The following is a 25,364-nucleotide window of genomic DNA, read 5'->3' on the forward strand; positions in this document are numbered from 1 at the left end:
GCAAGTTACATAATGTCTGTCTGTCAAGTAAATATATTAATATTTTTCAAAAAATTGCCTTAAATCTCTTTTGTGTTAAAGCGAAATAATCCTATTTTACTACATATCCCATAATGCCTTGATATTGACGTCGTCCCCGCCTCCAATTTCTCCCTTCTGATTGGCTGTTGGAAGTACGGTAAGACGATAGGGACAAACTTAACGTGTTTGCTATCCACCGGCTACACGAAGCACCGAAAATATTATCGTTTTAACCACAGCGTAAACAGAATAATTAAACAAAATACCAATGTTTAGAAAAAATACATCAACTATATAAAATATATGAGTGAAATTTATGAGACTGATGCGCTGTTTTAGTGCAGGAGTCGCGTAGTTACAGTTGTTCTATGCTAACACAGTGACCATGGCTGCCGTGTTTTTGAAAACTCACATCAACGGAACTATAAACAAACATCTGCTGTAAGTTACAAACTACTTCATAATATATTCAACACATTTATATGAGTGTGTGTGTGCATGAATCCGGCTGAATGAATCAATACAGTTAACGTTATGCGGGTTTGCACTGATATCAGTCGATCTGTCAGATTTGACATTCAAACTTTGCTTCAAGCCTAAAGTTAATTGATTTATTTCAAACTAATTAACTTCGACTTTTATAGTTTAACCGCAGTTAAATCTTTCTGAATACTGAGGTTGTATATTGTTGCAGAAAGCATTGGATTTTTAAAAATAAACTATGTACTGCAAGGTGAATGAAGATGCTTGTATTATGTGTATGAAATGTTTTACTTCATGTTAGTCTTATAAAATACTGTAATATTAAGCGTTTTAAAAATCAAAATACTTATAATATTAATGTTTTCACATTAAATAAGAGGTCACCTCTTGAGATGTCCAGCGTTTGCCCTTCACAGCACAATTACTTCATTCAGACACTTTACTAAACAAATCAAAACAAATCTACTTGCACTATATTCAGTAACATGAGGTAAAGTTGGTTTTATATTGGCACATTCAGACTCAGCTTCGAGTAAAGCATAGTTTTAAAAGGCTACTTAAATTGTAAAGGCTTTTAAAAGGTATTGTTGTGAGCACAACTTGTGACAATGTCCCTATATTGTTTACAATGCTACTTTGGATATTCTGTTTAATATCACATATAAATAAGTATGACGTCAGACTAACATTAGCACTATTTCATTGACTGTAAACAATGTTTGTTCATTCCACTGTGGCGACCTTGGATTAATAAAGGGACTAAGCCGACAAGAGAATGAATGAATGAATGTCCTCGAGGACTGCATCTAATCTGACTTGAGTTTAGAAATGACATACTAGAAAGTCCCGTATCTTTTACAGGGTAATTAAGTAAGATGTATAACTTGTGACTAGACATGCTGAAACTTAATAATACAGTATCTTGTGATAATAAAAATGCATTTGTTATTGCCTATTATGGTATTGCCTATGTTGTTGCCTATTAATACAATTTAGATTGCTGTATTGGCAATGGTTTTCTTCACAGCAACAAATTTGTGCAGAGGCTTTTATTTTTTGAAACATTTTCCACGTTAATCTTACCTGTGACATCCATGAGATATTGATTGAAAATGCTCTTTGTCAACAATTTATAATAAGTCTTTATTAACATTAGTCAATTAATCTAAACTCAATGAAAACTACTTGTGAAGCATTTATTAATCTTAGATAATGTTGATTTCTTGGTTTAAAATCAAACGTCCATAAAAATTCTGAATAGAATTGTCATTTTTATAGAAAGAATTTCAAGGCGCAGCCTTGGGCTGGAGGTGGTCCGGTTCGGGGACCACAAGGTTGGAAATGGCTGATATAGATATGCAAATATAATGAAATTTCATTTTAATTTTACAACCAATTCTGCACATGTGGCTTGGAAAACGCTCATTTAAATACAAATTTTCTTTCGGCGAATTTTCATTTTACATATCAAAATGAATTTCAATTTGGCTATTCATATTGTCTTATTAACAGTATCGTATAGTATATCATCAAATAAGCAAAAAGGAAAGTTTGCTACTATCTTATACATTCCTATGAAGCTCTTTAGAACAATCTGCATTAATACATGAACGAATAAATAAATAAAAATGCTCTGTTAACTGCAGGACGCTGATCTGGACCAAAGGATCCGTCAGACATGGCTCTGTGGGTAAGATGTGTCATTATTTCATCCATATTCTGCAGTTTGCTTGTTATTGTTGTCTTCTAGTGTGTTTATCAGTGTGTTTCTGTGTGCACAGGCCGGATCGAGAAGGTGGTCATCGCTAACAGAGGAGAGATCGCCTGTCGGGTGATGCGGACGGCGAGGAAGATGGGGGTTCGTTCGGTCGCGGTTTACAGCGACGCAGACAGACATTCCATGCATGTGGCCATGGTGAGAACATCAATTTTTAGGCCTCCTGTGAAAGTTTCAATGTTCTTCAAATGTTTTCCAAGTGATGTTTAACAGAGGAAGGACATTTCTTTCCACATTATTTCCTAATAGATCTTCCTTTAGTATAAAGTTTTGTTTTGGATGCATTGCCTTTAGAATGGTCTTAGATTTTATTGTATTTTTTTAAATCATTATCATTCTTATCAAAAGTATACAGTATGAAAGTTGTTGAAAACCATATCTAATGATGTTCCTGAAAACTTGACGCATCTCAAGCTTAATATTTGACAGATTTTTTCCATCGTTAAAAGATAGTCATGTTAAATAGTGAAAATCTGTATGTGTCAACAGGCGGACGAGGCGTATCACATCGGTCCAGCAGCGTCTCAGCAGAGTTACCTGTGCATGGACAAGATCCTGGATGTGGCCAAGAAGTCATCTGCACAGGTGAGCTCAACAAAACAGGCTAATAAACACTACACAGACTGTTTGGCTGCGTCCGAAACCGCATACTTCCATACTATACAGTACTCTAAAATCAGTATGCGAGCCGAGTAGTATGTCCAAATTCATAGAATGCAAGGAGTACCCGGAAGACTTACTACTTCCGGCGAGATTCTGGAGTGCGCATCCCATGCATGCTGCGCTATCCCATAATGCCCTACGAGCTAATTCATGAATGGGAGTAAAGCGACGCAACTGACGTAAGTAGGTCACGTGACCATGACAAAATGGCGGATGTAGTACATCCGAATTCCATTCATACTTTTCACATTCATACTGTAAAGAATGTACTTTTCCATTGGCCAATTACTACGTTTAAATTCAAATGCAGTACCTACTGAGTAGTAGGCGGTTTCGGGCGCAGCCTCTGTGTTGTTGTTGTTGTTGTGTAGCATTCATTGTGTGTATGTGTGTTGTTTTAGTGATTAAAATACAGGATAGAATACAGTAAGCCTTTACCCTGTTAACACACCCAAATAGGCTAGTCTCCAACTAAGGCATTGCGATCACAACTTGGCTGTTATTAAATAGAATTAAAAACCTTTATTAAGCAAAAGTCAAAGTGAAAGGAAAGGAAAAAAACTAAATGAAAATAAACGAATAAATAAAATCAGTCCATCAAATTCATTTAAAATTAATTTTAATAATTCTTTTTATTTAATATCAAATAGTTTGAGTACTTGGACCATTTTTTACACTATACAGCGGGAAAATAAGTATTGAACATGTCACCATTTTCCTCAGAAAGCAAATTTCTAAAGGTGCTGCTGACTTGAAATGTTTACCAGATGTTGGTAACAACTAAAGAAATCGATATATGCAAAGAAAACAACACTAATTAGTTTACAAATGAAGTAATAAACTGAAATGACACAGGGGAAAAAGTATTGAACACATGAAGAAAGGAAGGTGTAGAAAGACATGGAACGCCCAGACAGCAGCTGAAATCTCTCAATAGTTCTTCAGCAACCCTCTGCCCTTCCTCAGTGTAAATGAACATCAGCTGCTTCATGAACATCTACAGTAGCATGAGGCTGAAGATGAAGCCAGGGTGGACGATGATCCAAAACACAGCCAAGGAAACTCTGAAATGCTTTCAGAGAAAGAAATTAAGCTGTAGAATGGCCCAGCCAATCAGGAGTCCAGTAAAACTGATTTATTATCGTGTATAAATCATGTCTCTGCATTCCTGGAGGCCATAAAATATCAGGCCATTCACCATCATCAAAAGTCAGGTTCAGGTCTTTTCCCCATATTCTATTAAGAGCTTGTTGTGTGTTTTGTTTTTATTAGGCGGTTCACCCTGGATATGGTTTCCTCTCTGAAAACACTGAGTTTGCTGAACAGTGCAAACAGGAAGGCATCATCTTTATTGGGCCTCCTTCATCAGCCATTCGGGACATGGGCATCAAAAGGTACAGTTAATATAGGGAAGAATGTAGTTATTTGTCTTTAGCAACAATTTTTTTAATCAACCTTTGTAAGTAGTTTGGACAGAACTATGTGCATATGGTATAGTGTGTCCACCGTCATATTGGAGTGATAGAAACACAACAAGTACTCGTGTGGGATTGGGAAACTAGTGTATTGATGGCATGCCATCTCGGGCAAACTCCGCCTCTCCTTTCACTCCGCCCTGAAGCCCCAGCTGGCCCTCTTTGACCCAAGGTATTCAGCGGGCCAAAAGAGGCCAGCTGCTGGCCCCGAGAATGCCCCGCTTTGGCCCGATCAGGCCCCGGAAGTGACAGTGGAAAGGAGACTGGCCATGGATCGCCCTGGCTCGCTCGCTTTAGGCACGATAGTGGAGATTGATTTTGAGACCCACCATAACGTGACATAGCAGTGTGGTTTTCCCCACCCACCAAACTGATTGACAAGAGTGCATTAACATGTCTCCGTGTAAACGTCTACAGAACAAGATTTGCAAAGAAACTGCGATTTTAAAAGATCTGTTCAGCTCTTTCTGATCAGCTGCAGTTCAAGAATGAGTTTTACATGTTTAAAACTAATCATGTGTTATTTTCCTTTCCCTTTTTGTCTAGGGTTTGGGAATGGAAATAACAAAGTAAGCTAAAATTTGTACTTTAGAGCAAAATTAGACAAAGGTTAACCAGTTAAACTCCGCGTGACGTCATCGACTTGCGCTTTCAGATTTAAAGGGCTGCATTGCACCAGACCCCCTTAAGTGGTTTCGTTTGAAAGTGTACAATCTGTATTTTATGCACATATGCATCACTTTGGTTTTTATTCTACTGTACAAAAGTTATTTACACTTAAATACACAGTATTTTGGATACCCGAGCTGGGTATTGAACATTGGGTCATTTTCATATTTTTCATATGACACATGTACAAGTTATAGCTCAAATGAAAGCTCTTGCCGGTGCTCATACGGTTCTAGCATTCTGTTTACTGAATTATATTCACATATCAAACAGTTGCCGAATGAATCTTGGTGTTTCCATGGCGCAGAAGTGAAAACACTACATTCATGATCAATAAGCAGCCCCAGATAGCACAGACAGCTGTCAGCTCTTACCTTATGCTGTGTGCTTCAGGGCCATTCTCCTCTGTTTTTGAGCTGATGTGCATAAGTAATCCTTTTATATGTCTGATGTGCTCCAAACACAGTGAATTATGTTTGATCAAACAAAAGAATAGTGAAATATGAAAAAATGATCGCTCCCTGTGGGATGTACAGCACCTCTCATCAGTTGCAATACAATAACTTTTGCATAGATTATGGTGGAGACATTTTTCTTTTTTCCTATGATTACAGACATGTGCAGGAACCACCAACATTAATAATAGCACGCTAAACCACACAGAACCTAAAAGGTACACTTTCAAATTTGAGTTTATAAAAAAAAAATACAAAAAGCAACTCATTATTTAGGTGTTTATTATAATATACAGACATTTTAAACAATTTCAATAGTTTTATGAAAATGCAAAGGGTTTTCTTTAAAATGATACCAAATTTTTGCATTTACACCTCTGCATGTGGATTTGGGAAGCTTTTAAATTTGAGTAGGCAAAATCCAGGCGGAAATCCCCAAATAGCAGCAGAGTTTAACTTTAAATAATAAACTAAATTGAGGAATCACTTCAGTCCTCTGCCTTGAAAATGTGAAACAATCACAAGATGAGGAAACTTAAATCTTTTTTTTTTTTGTCATAATTTAATAATTATGGAAGACAATAAGACCCAATCCCAGTTCTTTTTTTGTACCCCTACCTCTTCCCCTTAGCCCTTACAACCGAGTGTGAAGGGGAAGGGCTTCAAAATGAACCCCTAACACCCCATTCACACGGGGCTTCAGCGTCAACGCTTGACTGAAGGCGTGTCTGAAGTTGGGGCTGACACGATCGTCATAGCAGCGTCAGCCAATGAAATTCAGTCAGCAATAGGCCACTGTCTAGCTGGTGTATTTGCATACAGCGATCTGATTGGCTGATGCTGACCTAGGCCCAACTTCTGCAGCGAGCAACGCCTCTGAAGTGGCGCCGACGGATCCACAATGCAACGACTAATCTCACCCATTCAAAGTGAATTGGAAGCGTTGACGCTGACGCCCCGTGTGAATGGGGCGTAAGAATTGGGACAGCACAACACCTGCACACATCATTATAGGTCATCACGATCTCTTGCTTCATATATGGTCAGATGATGGCGACTGCTGTAGTTATTCTAGTTGTGTTATTTTTTGGTATTTACCTTCAGCAAATCGCTGAAGGCAACGATATCATGTTGTCATAACGATCTAATGTGTCAATAAAAACTATCGTAACTGTACTGTGCATTTACACAGTGGCCATATTCATCAATGTAAACACCAAAAACAACGTTAACGTTATAGCAGACACTGTAAAAGCTCATTCACAGCCACTAGACTTTTCTGACAGGGTTTTTGAGTGTCATCGAGTGTCAGAATGTCGTGGGACTGCTGTACAGGAGTTATTATTATATTATTAAACTCATGTTTGCAATAAAGCAGTAAAATTGCAATGTAATTCACAACCGCTAGATTCAGTACATCCTCTGATATATGTAAAAATACATATTTATTTGTGCCTATTTCAGTACATCCAAACACATCATGTCAGCTGCCGGCGTGCCAATCATCGAGGGCTACCATGGAGACGACCAATCAGATGCGAGACTTCAGAGCGAGGCAGCGAGGATTGGTTACCCTGTGATGATTAAAGCGGTTCGAGGAGGCGGCGGAAAGGTACAGCTTGTGCTGTTTTCACTCAATTATTACACAGTTATTGCTGACTTGATGATGTTTTGTCCTGCAGGGAATGCGAATCGCGCAGTCTGAAGCAGAGTTTCATGAACAGCTGGAGTCCGCAAGAAGAGAAGCTCGCAAATCCTTTAATGATGACGTGATGCTGATTGAGAAGTTTGTTGAAAACCCCAGGTATGCTTGACTCCTGTGTGTTTGAGGATATGTGTGTTGACTAGTGGTGTAATGGATCACAAATTCAACTCAATTCATCTTTATTTCTCTAGTAATGGGCAGGGATTTTGTCTATTTTTTTAATAAATTTCAGTACTGAAATTCAGTATCGTGACAGGTCTAATACAGTGAAAGATTCAGTTCATTTACTTGAGTTTGATAAATGGCTTCTAAAATGTGTGCCAACATACAAACTTTACTGTTCGTATCACATTACGGTTTTTGAGTCACGCATCAGACCATTTTTTGGAAAGAAAAAACATCCATAAGAAGGGAAAAAGACATATAATTTGCTTTCCGTTTATTACAAAACAGTACTGCTAGAAACTGTTGGTTTTAAAGGGCCATGAAACCCCCTCGTTTCAGCAGGGTGTTTTCACACCTCTACTTTGGAAAAAGACAGAAAAGTGGGCGTGTCCAGCTTTGTTTAGGGGGAGTGTCGGAGGAAGAAAAGAGGCATGGTGTGGGAGTGTCTATTTGGGCACGCGCGAGTTTCAGAGTCAAAACACACACACACACACACACACACACACGGGGAGAAAGTGACTGTGTTTACATGGACATCTGTAGTCAAATTATTTGACAAATTATTAAATGGTGGACTTTAACTGTTTGGCTCTTTCATTCAGGGAATTCATTCATGTCTCTCGCGACAAACGAGATATTTGATTCAAGGAACTGCTCTAAGCGTGTATTTTTCATGCAACGTTTGATACCGCACGGCGAATGAGAAAACTTAGATGCACACGGCAGGTAGTGTCAGAAAGCCGCGTGTGTTAATCCAGTCACAAAATGCGGTGAAAATCCTACACGAGGTTAAAGTTTGGTTTTGGTGCTAACATGTTTACACTCGGTGTAATAGTTAACTTAGTTCGATACGAACAAACTGAGTAAACAAAGAGCACTGGTCGCTCACTTACCAAATCTGTAGAGACAGGACAATCACCAGCAGCTAGAGCCGCGTCTTTATTAAGAGGAGACTACAAGCGAATCCGGATCTCAGCGTTTGCAGATGAGAACAGCTCTCAGGTAAACAAACTTAGACACGTAAGTTATTGTTGTCGAGCGTCGCGTACACTGTTAATCCACACGTGACTCCAGCTGCGCTCTCACAGAGAGAAAATGAAAACAAAACTTAACTGCAGCAAACTATAAAAGCAACACTTCACGCTTGTTTTGCCAACACAACGTGGCGTCTCTGTCGTCTACACGACGCACAATAGAGCACGCTGATTGGTTTGAACCAAGCCTTACTCATGCATTAATGCAGCACACTGTAAGACGTAGTAAGACACACTCTGGCACAGGCGTCCAGTCTGCACGCTGGAATACACGCTATTATCTCATGGCCGTGACGCAGCTTCAAAAATTCGTTTCAAACCAGAAGTACAAATTTGCTTGAAATAATGCAAAAACAACCAATTTACACTTTTTAGTGAAATATAGGTGTCCTAATAGTGTTTTTAGCAGTGTGGGACACATATACGACTGTCAACAGCTTAAAACATGTGTCTTGGTGTTTCATGACCCTTTAACAAACAGAACTTGTGACAATGTAACCTGCTCACCTAATGTTTAAGTTTGTAATATTTATATTATTTGCTAATTAATAACCACCTCATGTGGAGCTCTGAATCCGAAATTTCGGAGTCTGTTACTGTCCACCGGAGGTCACATTTCAGTCACGAGTGCATGCTTTGAGAGCTAAACTGGCACTGGGTGGGTTAAATAACCAAACCAAAGACAGACATTCCAGCATGTAATGCACATTTTCAAAACAGTATATCTGAATTCAGCATTGGATAACTGAAAAACAATGCTAGAGTTCGTGCAAGTTTGTTAAGTCCAATGGAACGCACTCGTGCCTTCCAGGCACTCCCAGTTGAATGAATGCCGCCTATGCATCACGAGTCAAGTGACAAGAACTGACCGATCAGCTTCAGCTTGTATGGAATATACACATTTCAGTAGACTAATTATCTCAGACTAACACAGAACACACATCACTGCAGTGCTTTTTAATGTTCTCCATAAATAAAACTATGAGAGTGTCAGCAATGTTTTGTCAGCTTGTCATTCTCTGAGAAAACGGTTGATGGTCGCCTAGCAACCTACGAAACCTGCCCCATGGATTGTTCGTAACTTTAGCTGAAAATTGTAAAAACTTTCTCGATCAGAATGCAAATTTGAATAATGATTAATAAACAAATGCAAATATAATCAATTATTGTTCATGTTGTGTGGGTGTCTGAATTGAGATGCGTATCTTTCATTGATTAATTGTGCAGCGTTACATTGAAAGCGCTGATGCAGGCTAAACAAACAGTGACTGAAAACATCTTTGACAACCTGAGAAAGCATTTGGGTCATTGTATTTCACAGGAAGACAAAAAGTTTTCACACATGCTATTTGTGGGAGGCAGTCTCTCTGCGAACGTTACAAATGTCGGATTAATCTACAAGTTAAAAGAAGTTATTAATCCGTGCATGCCAAACAGTGGGTTGCTGCTCTGTTACACCGCTAGTGTTGACTGATTTTGATGTTTTCGATGTGTAAGTGTTTATGCTGCTGTTTTAGACACGTGGAGGTGCAGGTGTTTGGAGATCAGTATGGGGACGCGGTGTATCTGTTTGAGAGGGACTGCAGTGTTCAGAGACGACACCAGAAGATCATCGAGGAGGCTCCAGGGGTACAAACAAATCACACCGCTTGTGTCTTATTATTTTGGGATCCAGATTTACATTTGCATTTTATACAGGGCTCGAAATGAACCTTTTTTCTTGGTAGCACCGGTGCTCCTATAACTTCAAAAAGTCAGGCGCACTAAAGAAAATGTAGTCGCACCTGCCAAAATTATGAGCACCGTTACTACACATGTTTATGAACAGATCTTATTATATATTAACTCTCTAATCACAACTAACAAATAAACAAAAATCTGTACGCGCTCACCGGCCCTGCACGCACTGCTTGAGATGAACTGAATTAACAATAATCACTGTGCTGTTCTCACGGGTGCTGTCTGATATTGCACAGATGATATTATAACTTATTATTTGCATACTTCGTCTAAATAGCAATACCGGTTTATCATGAGCTGCAATATCAGTTTAATCTCAGTGAATGCATGCTCTTTAGTGACAGCCTCCACTGCTGAGACTGCAGCTCTGCACAAGACTTTTGGCCAGCGGAGAAATTAAAATGGTCGTGCCGAACTGAGTCTGGTTTCTCTTAAGGTTTTTTTTCTTCACTCTCCTATTGGCCTTTTTTTTCCCTCTCCGCTGTCGCCACTGGCTCGCATGGTTCGGGAACAGAAAAGCTACTCATCGATGAATTTGCTCTTCAGTGTTTGGACTCTCAGTAATGACTTCAAACCACACTGAACTGAGCTAAACTGAAATGAACTTAAACACTAAAAACTGAACTACCCTGATCCAGTTACTATGACCATTTATGTGAAGCTGCTTTGACACAATCTACATTGTAAAAGCGCTATACAAATAAAGCTGAATTGAATTGAATGGTGAACGCGGTGTCAGTCGCACGATTGACAGCATCGTGACGATTAAATGACGGATTAGATTATGTTAGAACATCTCATGCTTAAAATGTGTAGATTCAGTGGCAAGCTCTGTTACCTGAAAACTCCGTCCCACCGGCTTTAAGGTGAATACTTTAGTCATTTTCATAGCGGACTTTAAACACTGGAAGTCTTTTATCCACTCTTGGAAAAGTGAAAATGCTGGATTGACATTCAGCACATGATCACTAATCAGATGTGCCGTTATTAGTAACTTTAGGTAGTTTCTAAAACTTAATCTGTCAGTGTTGTGTTCATTCTCTAATATCGGAACTGACCGCTGATATTAACCAATCCATTCGCGTTCTGTTCTAGCGTAGTGGGCCAATAAGAAGAGCTTGAAGGCGGGGCAAGCATTGCAGGCTTTGTTTACTGCAGCAAGTTGACATGTCAACTGTTTTAAACCATTCCTGAGCGCTACGTTTTGGTGTTTTTAGGTGCAAAGACAATAATGCGTGAATGCCTCCTAATTCCACGCATGTGGTGAACCTTTTGCTGTGATAACTTGTCGCACGACATCAATTTTATGCAGTCGCACAAATGCTCCCAATTATATTTTAACGTTGTATAGATACAATTTTATCTATACAACGTCAAAATATATTTGGGAGCATTTAACAAAATATATTTATAAAACAGTTTATACAACAGTTCTGTCTGGTTCTTGAATCTGATTGGTTGATAGCCGTGCGATATTTTGCCAGTAACATCACGCTGAGGCCTCTTCACCCTTCACCTCTGTGTATTACTCCACCCACATACAGCAAGCAACAAGCAGAGGTGCTACAGTTTGACAAATATTGCTGTTGTTAGACAACAAAATGTACTTTTGAGGCTTTTTTAGTCGAGAATGTAGTTGTTTAGATTGCAACTATGCAGTTTATTTGCAAGAATAGTGCCTATTTTAAAATATTTACAATTTCTGAGAGCTCGTCGGTGGCCAAAGACAGTTGACGTTGTCTATCCACAAGATGGCGCCAGAACCGCATAATAAGCCCTTGCTTAGTGTGTTTTCTTGCGCCAAATAAAAAGCTGAAAAACGGAAGCCTCGTGGTTTTTAAGGTGGACCAGATAGAGTCAATAAGAAGCTGCGAATAAGAAGCTGGATTAAGCCTTGTCCCTCCTTATCGCAAACACAACAGCAGTCTGGTGAGAAATCTCTGTAGACTGATGGCATTTCATGTCACGTTCAGCCTTATAATCTTAAAATGTGAGCATAATTTGCTGTTTTGTCATCAACTTAAGGGGGTCACACACCAGAAGCACCGCTTCACATTACGCTATAGAGAATCATTCAAACACTAGCTCTAAAGTGACGTTGGTGAATTAGTAACGGCTTCTGCTGTTCTGATGTCAGCTGCAGATGTGAATGAATGGCGGAAGAAAGTAGTTCCTAATACAAAAGGGTTTTAGACTCTCTGTGTTTGATTTTCCTGTGTATGTACAAGATTGTGCCGTCAAACTGTTGTATAAAGACAATATCACACGAGTAGCAGTGTGCTATGGCTGTATATCAGCACTGGTGGGGCGCATGCGGCCTCGTGCCAACACATGCCTTCCACTAGTGCTGATATACAGCCATATCTCACTGCTACTCGTGTGATATTGCTCATTATATATACATATACACACACACACACACACACACACACACACAAATGATGTCTATTCCCTTTCATCACTAATGATTTACTGTGTGTCCTGAATCCCAAAAGACTGTACTTTACATTTGTGCAAGGTGTTGGTAAATCTGGCCCATCATGTCTTTTCGTTGTGATATGTTGGAGTTTGCCACTCTGTATTACTTGTGGCTGTGATGTTTGGTGTTGATAATGAAGATGCTGTGTGTGTGACTGCAGCCAGGCATCAGTCCTGAGGTCAGGAGGAAACTCGGAGAGGCCGCGGTTCGAGCAGCTAAGGCAGTCAACTATGTTGGAGCAGGTGAGGATCAGAGCTTGTGACCTGCATTATGTGTTTCAGCGTTAGTATGAGAGGTTTAGGATCTTTTAATGCTGTGTAAATGCATTCAGTGTCTATTTCAGCCATCAAATTCAATTGTTAGGGTGACCGTGGCTCAGTGTTTAGCACTGTCGCCTTAGAGCAAGAAGGCCGCTGGTTCGAGCCCCGGCTGGGCCAGTTGGCTTTTCTATGTGAAGTTTGCATGTTCTCCCATGTTGGCGTGGGTTTCCCCCGGGTGGTCCGGTTCCCTCCACAAGTCCAAACACATGCGCTATAGGGGAATTGGGTAAACAAAGTTGACCGTAGTGTATGAGTTTGTGTAAATGTGGGTGTTTCCCTGTACTGGGTTGCAGCCGGAGGGGCATGCGCTGTGTGAAACATGTGCTGGAATTGTTGGCGGTTCATTCCGCTGTGGCAGATATAAAAGGGACTAAGCAGAAGGAAAATGGATGAACTGCCCCTTTAAGAATAATCTGCTGCTCACACTTTCACAGTAAGTCTGGTAGAACTGCATGATGAGTAAATGTTGACAGATGATATTTGTCCGTTCATCAGGAACTGTGGAGTTCATCATGGATGCGCAGCACAATTTCTACTTCATGGAGATGAACACACGTCTGCAGGTGGAGCATCCGGTCTCAGAGATGATCACAGGAACTGACTTGGTGGAGTGGCAGCTGCGGGTAACACACACACACACACACACACACACACACACACACACACACACACACACACACACACACACACACACACACACACACACACACACACACACACACACACACACACTCACTCACTTCTGCCCTTCACAAACTATAAATTTACACACTTCCCAGGTTATACGTGCAAATTTGTGACCCTGGAGTGCAAAAAGACTCTTATGTCAAAATGACAGATTTTTCTTTTATGCCAAAAGTCATTAGATAATTAAATAAAGATTTTGCTTCATGAAGATGTTTTGTACATTTTCTAATGTAAATATATACAAAGTTCACTCATTGATTAGTAATATGCATTGCTAAAAGTTTCATTTAGACAACTTTAAAGGTGATTTTCTCAATATTTAGATCAGGTTTATCTTGGGTCAGACAGAAAGTAATAACATTAATATAAATCATATGGATACATATAAACATATGCAAACACTATAAACCACACACCAGTTCAATTCGCCAAACAAGAAAGTATCAGGAAACTAAGTATTAAGCATATAAACAACATGATTAAATATCACCTGTAAAAAGCACACTCTTTTATCTCTGACTCTTGTACCAAATGCTTTGCAGCGCAAAAAAAAAACAAAAAAAACTTTGCATTTATGCATTACTTAATTTTTTGTTTTTATTGATACATAGTAGTCAGAGAGCCACAGCACCAAATACAAAAAAAACAGACATCAACTGCTCCAATCTAGCAGCAGAACAGAATTAGCTCACATTTTCTTTCTCTTTGGATAAAGCAGTGCAATAACATATTTTTGCATTAAAAACAATGCATTAAAAAGCACAAAACAAATAAAAATAAATAAATAAATAATAGTAATAATAAGATTAAAGTAAGCTATTTATGGGAGACAGCAAAAGGAACAGCTGTAGAAAATAAATGAATAAAAAATATAAATAAACAAAAAGAGAAAAAAAAACATTCCATTTATAACTAAGCCAGGGGCAGGTATATATATATATATATATAATTATTTTTTTAAATTTTAAAATGTAAGAGGAAGGGTTGCCAAATAATGTCAAAATTTTCAGCATTCTGCAAACTGTATTTGAAGTGATTTTAAAACTTATTTTAAGCGATCTAAAGACAAAGCAAGGTTTACTAAATCTGTAAATATATTTCCCTTGATCCATACGTGTACACATAAAGTGTAAACTGTTTATAAAATCACTCAATAGTAAGACATGTCATACTCTTTTTGTTTTTAAACATGTGTTTAGATATTCAAGTACAATAAAACCTAATGCATACATTTAATCCGGAGTTTTCTTTTAAAAAATGTCCTGCCATTATCAGCGCGCAATTAATTTTGGGATGTTCGAGGCCGTAAAGGATCCACTGCTTGTATTCACTGGCAGCTAGCTCTCTGCAGCTCTCACATGGTCGCCCACTGAAGCTAAGCAGGGCTGCACCTGGTCAGTACCTGGATGGGAGACCACATGGGAAAGCTATGTTGCTGCCGGAAGTGGTGTTAGTGAGGCCAGCAGGGGGCGCCCAACCTGTGGTCTGTGTGGGTCCTAACGCCTTAGTATATTGATAGAATTGTTTATTAAATACTAATAAATAAATAGTATTATTATAAATAGTATTATTAAATGAAGGATGTATATGAAGGAGCCTTCAATTATTAATATTATTATTTAAATGAGAACGTCTTCGTCACACTGCAATGCCGCAGCGCCAATCAAATGCACCCTTTGGAGGATTCAGCCTCTGAAATGAGACACAGCAACTGAATGCCTCCTCAATTGTAAGTCGCTTTAGACAAAAGCTTCTGCTAAATGACTGAATGCAAAATGTAAAAAGTCGCCTATCCAGTGGAGTTGCAAAGGCGACACCATCAGCCTTTTAAACAGATTCTAAGATCCTAAACGATGCTGTTAAGGGCTTTGGGTCGATTGGTAAAGAAAAAAGAAAGCAGATCACCTGTAGACTGTTTCAAACAAAACCTCTATGGCTTGTTTTGTGGTCCAAGGCCAGGTTTGTCCCACACAGGCTCAGGATCGCAGTCATTTTTGTGGTTGTTGTGCTGTTTTTGGGATCAGGTGGCCGCAGGAGAGAAGCTTCCTCTCTCTCAGGAGCAGATCGAGCTGCGAGGTCATTCGTTTGAGGCCAGAATCTATGCAGAAGACCCCAATAACAACTTTCTTCCCGGAGCAGGACCTCTGCTACACCTGTCCACACCACCGGGAGACCAGAACACTCGCATCGAGACGGGGGTCCGAGAAGGTGATGCACAGATAAAAACAACACAGCTCAGATTTGCATTCAGCTACATTAATAGGATAACTGCACAGCAATTACAGACAGCTTTCAGGTGGTTTAGAACAGGTTTATGTATTTATTTGTATTTTAAAGGGGAGCTATTATGCAAAAATCACTTTTATAAGAGGTTAACACAGTTGTGTGTCAGCAATGTGTAAATATATCCAGCATCTAATGGTAAACATGTATTAATTAGTATTAATTAATCAGTCCGCAGAAACACTTTGATTGACATTCTCCCTTTGTACGTGTCATCAGAGGGGGAAAGCCTTGCCCACTAGTGACCATCTCTCCCTCATTAGCATAAACAGCCCTAAGTGAGAAGCAGCCGTTAATTAGCCATTAGAGTTGCTGAAGATAATGCCAGCAACTGATAGGATTATAAATGTGGAGTTTCAGATGAAGCACAAATGAACACTGTAGACGCAATCTGATATACTTTTTTTACACCGCTATGCTGACACACAGGCATAGGTAGCTCCGCCCTGTTTTAAAAAGAGCACAACCTCATTTGAATTTAAGGCGATAGTCACCAAAATACCACAGTTATGGTCTGTTTCCACTGAGTGGTACGGGTCACCTTTATCAGGCTTGTGTTGTTTCACTGCCAAAAGTGTACCAAGTAGATAAGTTTCAATCGACGTCATTCTCGCTCAAGGAAATTAAGTAAAGCTGTACGGGTCGTTCACATATCATATGATAAGCAATTCTCACAAAACTGATGCTTCATACACATAAATACTTGTATGAATGTATGAATGTTCATGACTAACCTTTCTATGAACAGGAGTTGATTATAACTGCAGATCAATGACAGTGTGAAATGGCCTAGTGTAACATCTGCAATTATATTAAATAAATAAATAAATGCAACATATATGAACACATACAGACTCTTTCAGTCTCCGATATGTTGCCAACTACTGAAGAACTACACACAGCAGACATTTAGTTCTTATTTAGGTAAAAAAAACGCAGTATATAGCCCACAGTTAGAGCAAACCTCTCATCTGTGTTTGTAATCTCCACCAGCACATGTAGCCTCTTGTTAAAGTAATTCTGTCATTCTGAGTTCATAATAGTCCAAAAGGTGATGATAATAATAGTTAATGAATAGTTTGTCAATAATAGTTTGTCTGTTTCCGAAAGAATCGGATGTCAGAAGCACTTCAATAATCACGTGCATGTAGTTATCATGCAATCCGGGAGAAGTCGTCTGGCAGAAAAAACACAGGGAAGCCGAAAGGAAAGAAAAGTTTTTCAAATTTGGGTCAATATCTGCCAATTTCACAGTTATTTAATGTCCGTCACTGGTCTCTAGGTCTGGTCAAATCTTGTTGCAGAGCCGCTAGTTTCACCCTGATGTTTTCCAATTTGCGGTCTAAGACTACATTCTGGTTTGTAACAACTCTGCTCTCCACTATTTCAATCCAGCTTGGTGTGGTTTTGAGCTGACTGACCACTTTCATCAATCGTCAATACCCCAGGGCCCCGCATAAGCCCATCAGCAGAAACCCTGTTATCAAAGTTCAGAATAGATAGAAATCTTCAATATCCTCCAGGGACAGAGCGGTCAGGCACATGACGCGCCACTTCTCCCATCCATCCATCACGCATCCAGCTGCAAATGTCCCCGCAGGACAAGTGGGCTCTCCCGAAGCCCAAACTTCTCGTCTAGAAGATGGTGTCAAACGGTGTGGAAACAGTGGAAATGGCCATAAAAATGTACTAGACCGTACCTCTCAGTGGAAACGTGCCATTAGGACCAAAGTCTAAAATGGTCGATTTCAAAGAGTTATAAATCATTGTTTGTGTGGTATTTTAAGCTGAAACTTCACATACTCTAAAACAGGGGTCACCAAACTTGTTCCTGGACACCAAACACACCTGATCAAGCTAATCAAGCTCTTACTAGGTATACTTGAAACATCCAGGCAGGTGTGTTGAGGCAAGTTGGAGCTAAACCCTGCAGGGCATCGGACCTCCGGGAACGAGATTGGTGACCCCTGATCTAGGGGCATTAGGGGCATAATAGGTGCCTTTTAATGCATTCTTTAAATGAATCTTTTTCTTGATTTAAGTGATTGATTATTGTTGGTTGTGTTTCTGCTGTTCATTTATAAGGTGATGAAGTGTCCGCTCATTATGACCCGATGATCGCTAAACTGGTGGTTTGGGGTGAAGATCGTTCAGCCGCTCTGAAGAAGCTCAGATACTGCCTGCGACAATACAACGTGAGCTCACAGTCATCTATAAACCGTGTTTCTGGTCTGTGTTAACATGTTTGTATGTTTAAGCTTATTCTTTTATATATTCCTTATACATTTTAGTTGTAGTTTTAGTTGTTTTTGTTAAATGAATCTATTTTAGAAAGTTAAACTGAATTAAATGGCAAATGTAGTGTATATGAGTGGCTCAGAGGTTAGCACTGTCGCCTCACAGCAAGAAGATCGCTGGTTTGAGTCCCGGCTGGGTCAGTTGGCATTTCTGTGTGGAGTTTGCATGTTCTCCCCGTGTTGGCGTGGGTTTCCTCCAGGTGATCTGGTTTCCCCAACAGTCCAAACACATGCACTATAGATGAATTGAATAAAGTAAATTTGTTGTATGAATGAGTGTGTACCGGTGTTTCCCAGTACTGGGTTGCGGCTGGAAAGGCATCCGCTGCATAAAACATATGCCGGAATAGTTGGCGGTTCATTCTGCTGTGGCGACCCCTGATTAATAAAGGGACTAGGCTGAAGGAAAATGAATGTATGAATGTACTGTATATGCTGATATTGTATGCAAGGCAGTACGGCTGTGCCATATCCCAACCCTTTTCCAGCAGTCCGCATTTGTCCTCCACAAAACCCAGAATAGTGGTAACTTGATCACGTTTTCTACTATTTTGGATGAGTCTGCCAATCATAGGCGAGAAATTTTTGTTTTAGAGATGTGTGAAATGCAACCTGCAGCTTCAAGACGTACTCAATAAAAGTACTGTTGATAATAGATTTGGTTGTCATTTGTGTATCCGACAGATTGTGGGTCTCAACACCAACATCGACTTCCTGCTGAGTCTGTCGGGACACCCAGAGTTTGAGGCGGGGAACGTTCACACCAGCTTCATCCCGCAGCACTACGATCAACTGTTTCCACCCGCTCAGAGTCCGTCAGGAGAGGTGATCTGTCAGGCGGCGCTCGGCCTGCTGCTCCGAGAAAAACAGCAGACGCAGAAATACAGAGAGCAGACCAGCGGTGAGAGAGCGCTGACATGGATGTAAAGCACTGGTGCCCTTACTTTTTCTTATAAAGGGCTAAAGTCCAGCTTGATTGAAATCAATATATTACAAAAATATAGCTAACTGTGTTAGATTAAAGTTACGATGGGTAATTTGCTAATTTATTTCATAATAATTAAGAATAAACAGAGAAAATTACTTAAATAGTCTGATATATTCTTAAGCTTTTTGTACTGTACTGACTACCCTTATGTTATGTTCTGGGCTGTTTTTGCCCCATTGACTTCCATTATAATCATATTTTTGATTGCTAAACCATGACAGCATTATAGTGCTTATGCTTTTCTTAATAAGAGTTTTTGTCCTGTTTCTAGTTCAAATATCTGCAAATTCTCAAATCATGAAGCAACTTCTAGACAAAAATGCTTCATGATTTAAGAATATTTAGATATTTTGACTAGAAACAAGTCGAAAAAGTTGATTTTTTATAGACTTATGAAGCTAGTTTGAGATGTTAACTTAAGTTTGCTCCTGCAGATGTGTTTTCTCCGTTTGCCTCCAGTAACGGGAGACGTTTGAACGTCCTGCAGTGCAGAAACATGAGCCTGCAGCTCGGAGACAACAGTAAGTGTTCACGCTCTGATAAACACACACACACTTCTGTCAATGTACTTTAAAGGTGCTCTGTGCGTTAGTGAAACACACACACACACACACACACTCATTACATGAATAATTAATGTTGAATAATAATATAATATATTGAATATTAATGTGATATATATATATTTTTTTACTACTACTATTTACTGTGTGTTTTTATTATATATAAAAATATATAATATATAATAAGTAATATATATATGTATAATATATATATATATATATTACTTTTTATGTAAACTTTATAACTGCTTTGGCAATACATTTGTAACAATTGTCATGCTAATAAAGCAATTATTGAATTGAATTGAATTGAGTGAGTGAGTGAGTGAGAGAGAGAGAGAGAGAGAGAGAGAGAGAGAGAGAGAGAGAGAGAGAAAGAGTATGTGTATAATTAAAAAATTATATTCACCCGGATGATATTCAGCTAATTTGTGATTTATTTTGCAGAAGTGGAGGTATCAATTACTTACAACCCTGACGGCACATACAGTATGGAGGTAAAATATATTAGTAAACTAAAAGATGATGTTTTGAACTAAATATATTTAGTTGGAAGTCAGAGTTATTCCCCCTCATCTGAATATATATATATATATATATATATATATATATATATATATATATATATATTTTTTTTTTTTAACCCAAATATTTCCCAAATGATGTCTAACAGAGCAACGTTTGTATGTCTGATAATATTTTTTCTTCTTGAGAAAGTCTTATTTGTTTTATTTCTGCTAGAATAAAAGCAGTTTTTAATTTTTTAAACACCATTTTAAGGTCAAATGACCCTTTTCACAAGACTGTCATGACACGTTAAACGTTCATCATAATCTTAAATCCTTGAAAGTTTTTAATGTTTTTTATTTTTAAAATATCGCATGAACATTTATATGCATTTTCATATGTAGTATGTCATCTTTCCGTCAAATTACAAAAAAAACGAATTACCGCTTGTGTGAGGTATTTCTAATGTAGCATCTATGGGGCTGAGAGTAATTTTGAGGTTATTCTCTCCTCTGGCTGTCATCATCAGTCTCACACAACTTTTTTCCTTTTTCTAAAAGTCTTTATAACATCATCGTGGAGTTTTTCTTTTATTATTTAAGCAAAAAGGGTTGTAAAAAACGTATTTGTTGTAATTCTCCCATTCACTGCGCTCTAGGTTTACCAAGACATCTTCCGATACGTACCCCCCTTAAGCTATATTTATTTTGGATTGTCAACAGAACAAACCACTGTTATACAATGACCTGCCTAGTTATTCTAATTACCCTAGTTAAGCCTTTAAATGTCACTTAAGCTGTATAGAAGTATTTTGAAAAATATCTAGCCTAATTATTCACTGTCATCATAACAAAGATAAAATAAATCAATTATTAGAGATGAGTTATTATTAATACTATTATGATTAGAAATGGGTAAAAATCTTCTCTCTGTTAAACAGAAATTAAGAAAAGCTAAATATACAAGAGGGCTAATAATTCTGATATATATATATGTTTGATGTGTGTTAGTCTGGCGGTCGGGTGTTTGCTGTATCAGGAGAGCTGCAGCTGGAGGGCGACGTGACGTACCTGTGCTGCTCTGTTAATGGAGTTCTGTCCCGACCCAAACTGGTCATCCTGGACAACACCGTACACCTCTTTTCTATGGTGAGTTTCACTTTTACTGAAAGGAGAAGCTGTGCTGAATTTACAGCATTGTAACACCATCATAAATGTAAAACACATTATTTTGAACCTGTTTCTTTTATTATACCAATTTTTGTATCTGGATACACTTTTAAAGACTTATTTTGTTTCTCAACCATGTTCCTGGAGGATCACCAGCACTGCATGTCTTCGTTGTTTGTCACACCCATTACAGGTCTTTCAGTCTCTGCTACTGAGCTTAAGATCTGAATCTGGAGTGTTTAATTAAGACCTGGCTGTTTCTCAATTCCAAGATCGCAGAGAATGGATCGAGGTCACCTCGGAAGAACGAAATCAGGAGACCGCGTGAACACAGAAAGTGTCCTGTGAGAAATGATATGCTGCGTTCTTTCTGATGTTATTTAATTTTTTTTATTTAAGAAATTATTTAAACATTACAGCCTTCAGACAACAATTTACTGTTGTCCCCCATTTCAATCTACAGTGTATACGGAAAGTATTAATAGCGCTTCACTTTTTCCACATTTGTTTATGTTACAGCCTTATTTCAAAATGGGTTAAATTCATTTATTTCCTTAATTCTTCACACAATCCACCATAATGACAATTTGAAAAAAGGTTTTGAAATTGTTGCAAGTTTATTAAAAATAAAAACCTGAATAATCAGATGTACATCAGTATTCAAAGCCTCTGGCGTAAAGCTCTAAATTGAGCCCAAGTTTCCTCTGATCATCCTTGAGATGTTTCAGCTTCATTAGAGTCACCTGTGCTCAATTCAGCTGATTTGAAAAGGCATACACCTGTCTATATAAGGGTCCAGGGTTGACAGTGCATGTCAAAGCACAAACCAAGCATGAAGACAAAGGAATTGTCTGTAGACCTCCGAGACAGGATTGTCTTGATGCTCAAGGTTGGGGAACGTGACAGAAACATTTCTGCTGCTCTGAAAGTTCCAATGAGCACAGCGGCCTCCATCATCCGTAAGTAGAAGATGTTTAGAACCACCAGGACTCTTCCTAGAGCTGGACGGCCATCTAAGCTGAGTGATCGGGGGAGAAGGGCCTTAGTCAGGGAGGTGATCAATAACCTGATGGTCACTCTGTCTGATCTCCAGCGTTCTACTGTGTAGAGAGGAGAACCTTACAGAAGGACAACCATCTGTGCAGCAATCCACCAATCAGGCCTGTATGGTAGGGTGGCCAGACGGAAGACACTCCCCGCCTGGAGTTTGCCAAAAGGAGGACTCTCAGACCATCAGAAACTAAACTCTCTGCTCTGATGAGACTCAAATTGAACTCTTTGGAGTGAATTCCAGGCGTTAAATTTTGAAAAACCCGGCAGCGCTCATCACCAGGCTAATAGCATCCCTACAGTGAAGCATGGTGGTGTTGGCATCATGCTGTGGGGATGTTTTTCAGCAGGAGGAACTGGAAGACTAGTCAGGATAGAGGGAAAGATGAATGCAGCGATGTACAGAGACATCCTGAATGAAGACCTGCACAAGAGTGCTCTCCACCTCAGACTGAGGCGATGGTTCATCTTCCAGCAGGCCAATGACCCAAAGCACACCGCCAAAATATCAATAGAGTGGCTTCACAACAACTCAGTGAATGTACTTGAGTGGCCAAGCCAGAGCCCAGACCTAAATCCGATTGAACATCTCTGGAGAGATCTGAGAATGTCCGTACACCGTCGCTTCCCATCCAACCTGACAGAGCTTGAGAGGTCCTGCAAAGAGGAAAGGGCCTAAATTCCCAAAGACAGGTGTGCCAAGCTTGTGGCATCATATTCAAAAAGACTTAAAGCTGTAATTACTGTCGATCTGTCTCTCTGAATCATTTATATCCAGTCTTCAGGGAGTCAATGACTGTATTATTGTTGTCCCTCAGGAAGGAAGTGCTCAAGTGGACGTCCCAGTGCCCAAGTTTCTGGCAGGTGTCAGTGGCTCCAGTGCACAGGGTGGCGCTGTTGCACCCATGACCGGCACTATTGAAAAGGTATTTACACAGTAGTTAGCATGAAAACACAGTTGTGACACATACAGTGAAAATCTAACGTTTATTAAACCTTTCGGAATACACTAAATGCTCATTTTATTACCAAAATAAAAGAAATCAAGGTTAAGAGCCTGGTAGGTGTTTTACAGAGCCTGCTGTGTTTCCTGGGAAACATTTAAGCATCTTCTGTAGCTTCTGAACGGCATCAAACTTTTTGTGACAATACTTTTTGTGTCTGTGACTGAATTGCAAACCTGTCTGTAGGTGTTAGTCAAGGCTGGAGACTCGGTCCAGAAAGGAGATCCATTAATGGTGATGATTGCCATGAAAATGGAGGTGAGGCTCCGTCTCTTTCTCAGTAAGTGCACTTGATAGTCTGCATCACAGCTGACGGGTCTTTCTCTCTCTGCGCAGCACACCATCCGCGCACCCAAAGCCGGCGTCATCAAGAAGGTGTTCTTCAAGGAGGGCTCGCAGGCCAGCAGACATGCAGCTTTGGTGGAGATGCAGGAGGAAGAGGAGGCCGCTGGAGAAGAGTAAAGACACACCATGAAAAATACACTTAGATTGATCCTCATTCAAATCTGTGTAGCACTACACTTTACTTTGGAGCTTGAGATATTTAAGAAGCGAACTTAAAACCATCTTGATTATGTAAAAGCATTTGGAGTCACCTGTAGCTTGCTTTGTGTGGATTTCAGTCCCTGATAGTTTAGTGTTTTAGTCATTATTTTATACCATTTTTTTGGTGGATGAACACAAAAATAACCAAACACTTATAAACAAAACCTGCTCTCTGGTGTTGTTGGATATCCCTTATATATTACCGATATTAAGCATTGGTTAACACACTGATTTGATGTGGACAAGGTGCCTTGATGTTGGTTTGAAAAGAATCTGTACTGATTTACACTCAATCATTAAAGAGTTTTTTTCTATTTCTTGAGTTTATTTTTTTATTAAAACTGAAGCAAAGTATTTTGTAGAGAATAAACATGCAACAAAACATTATGAGAATAATATATTCAACTCATTGCAAGAACAAAAATTAAAGCTAAATCAATTTTGAAATAAAATAATCAATAATGGGAGATTAGTGGACAAAACAGAACATTTAGACTATAACAAAGTCGACACATTTAGAGAATAATAAAGAGGTCACGATAGCCATATCTGAGATTTAAAGAAAAGTGGAAGCAATATTATTTGGGAATAAAAATATTGGAAAAAATAATTGAGAATAATAAAGGTGAAACTAAATAATTTAAGAATAAAGTTTTCATTTTAATAATAATAATAAAATAATAATAATTTAAGAATAAGTCAAAACATTACAAGAATAGTAGTCAAAATAATTAGAGAACAATAAAGTCGAAAACAAACAGATCTGAGAATAAATAGAAAACAATATAATTTCAGAATAAAGTCGAAATGAAATTATTTAAGAATAATAAAGTCAAAACAAATAATTTTGATAGTAATAATAACAAAACATTTAGGCAAGCAGTATCTAATGTTGAAATGTATAGTCAAATAATAGTCAAAAATAATAATGAAATATATTCAATTCAATTCAGCTTTATTTGTATAGCGCTTTTACAGTGTAGATTGTGTCAAAGCAGCTTCACATAAATTCACATCATAGTAACTGGAACAGGGTAGTTCAGCTTTTATTGTTTAAGTTCAGTTCAGTTTAGCTCAGTTCAGTGTGCTTTAAAGTCATTACTGAGAGTCCAAACACAAAAGAGCAAATTCATCGATGCGTAGCTCTACCGATCCTGAACCATGCGAGCCAGTGGCGACAGCGGAGAGGGAAAAAAACTTCACTAATAGGAGAGTGAAGAAAAAAAACCTTAAATATCTGACGCCTCATTCACACGGGGCTTTAGCATAAACGCCTGACTGAAG

At 38.8% G+C, this 25,364-nt stretch overlaps 2 protein-coding genes across 2 annotated transcripts in view; one reads left to right on the plus strand and one right to left on the minus strand.

The window, feature by feature from the left end:
• Positions 1–929, minus strand: part of kng1 (kininogen 1) — a 38,721-nt gene extending 37,792 nt beyond the window's left edge. Inside the window, exon 1 of the mRNA XM_073936462.1 lies at positions 889–929. The gene's annotated coding sequence lies outside the window, so the exon portion shown is untranslated. The remainder of the gene's footprint in view (positions 1–888) is intronic.
• On the plus strand, positions 197–24,394 carry mccc1 (methylcrotonyl-CoA carboxylase subunit). Its single transcript, NM_001044915.1, is given in 19 exon segments — positions 197–462; positions 2,151–2,194; positions 2,286–2,419; positions 2,771–2,866; positions 4,217–4,338; positions 7,008–7,155; positions 7,226–7,347; positions 9,965–10,076; positions 12,827–12,908; positions 13,482–13,609; positions 15,698–15,881; positions 18,042–18,151; positions 18,938–19,154; positions 19,676–19,762; positions 20,252–20,301; positions 21,322–21,459; positions 23,349–23,456; positions 23,721–23,792; positions 23,871–24,394. Coding segments are annotated over 19 exon segments (2,136 nt in total). The 5' UTR covers positions 197–406; the 3' UTR covers positions 23,997–24,394.
• The last annotated feature ends 970 nt before the right edge of the window (positions 24,395–25,364 follow it).

This window comes from Danio rerio, chromosome 22 (genome assembly GCF_049306965.1).
Source record: "Danio rerio strain Tuebingen ecotype United States chromosome 22, GRCz12tu, whole genome shotgun sequence".
NCBI lineage: Eukaryota > Metazoa > Chordata > Actinopteri > Cypriniformes > Danionidae > Danio > Danio rerio.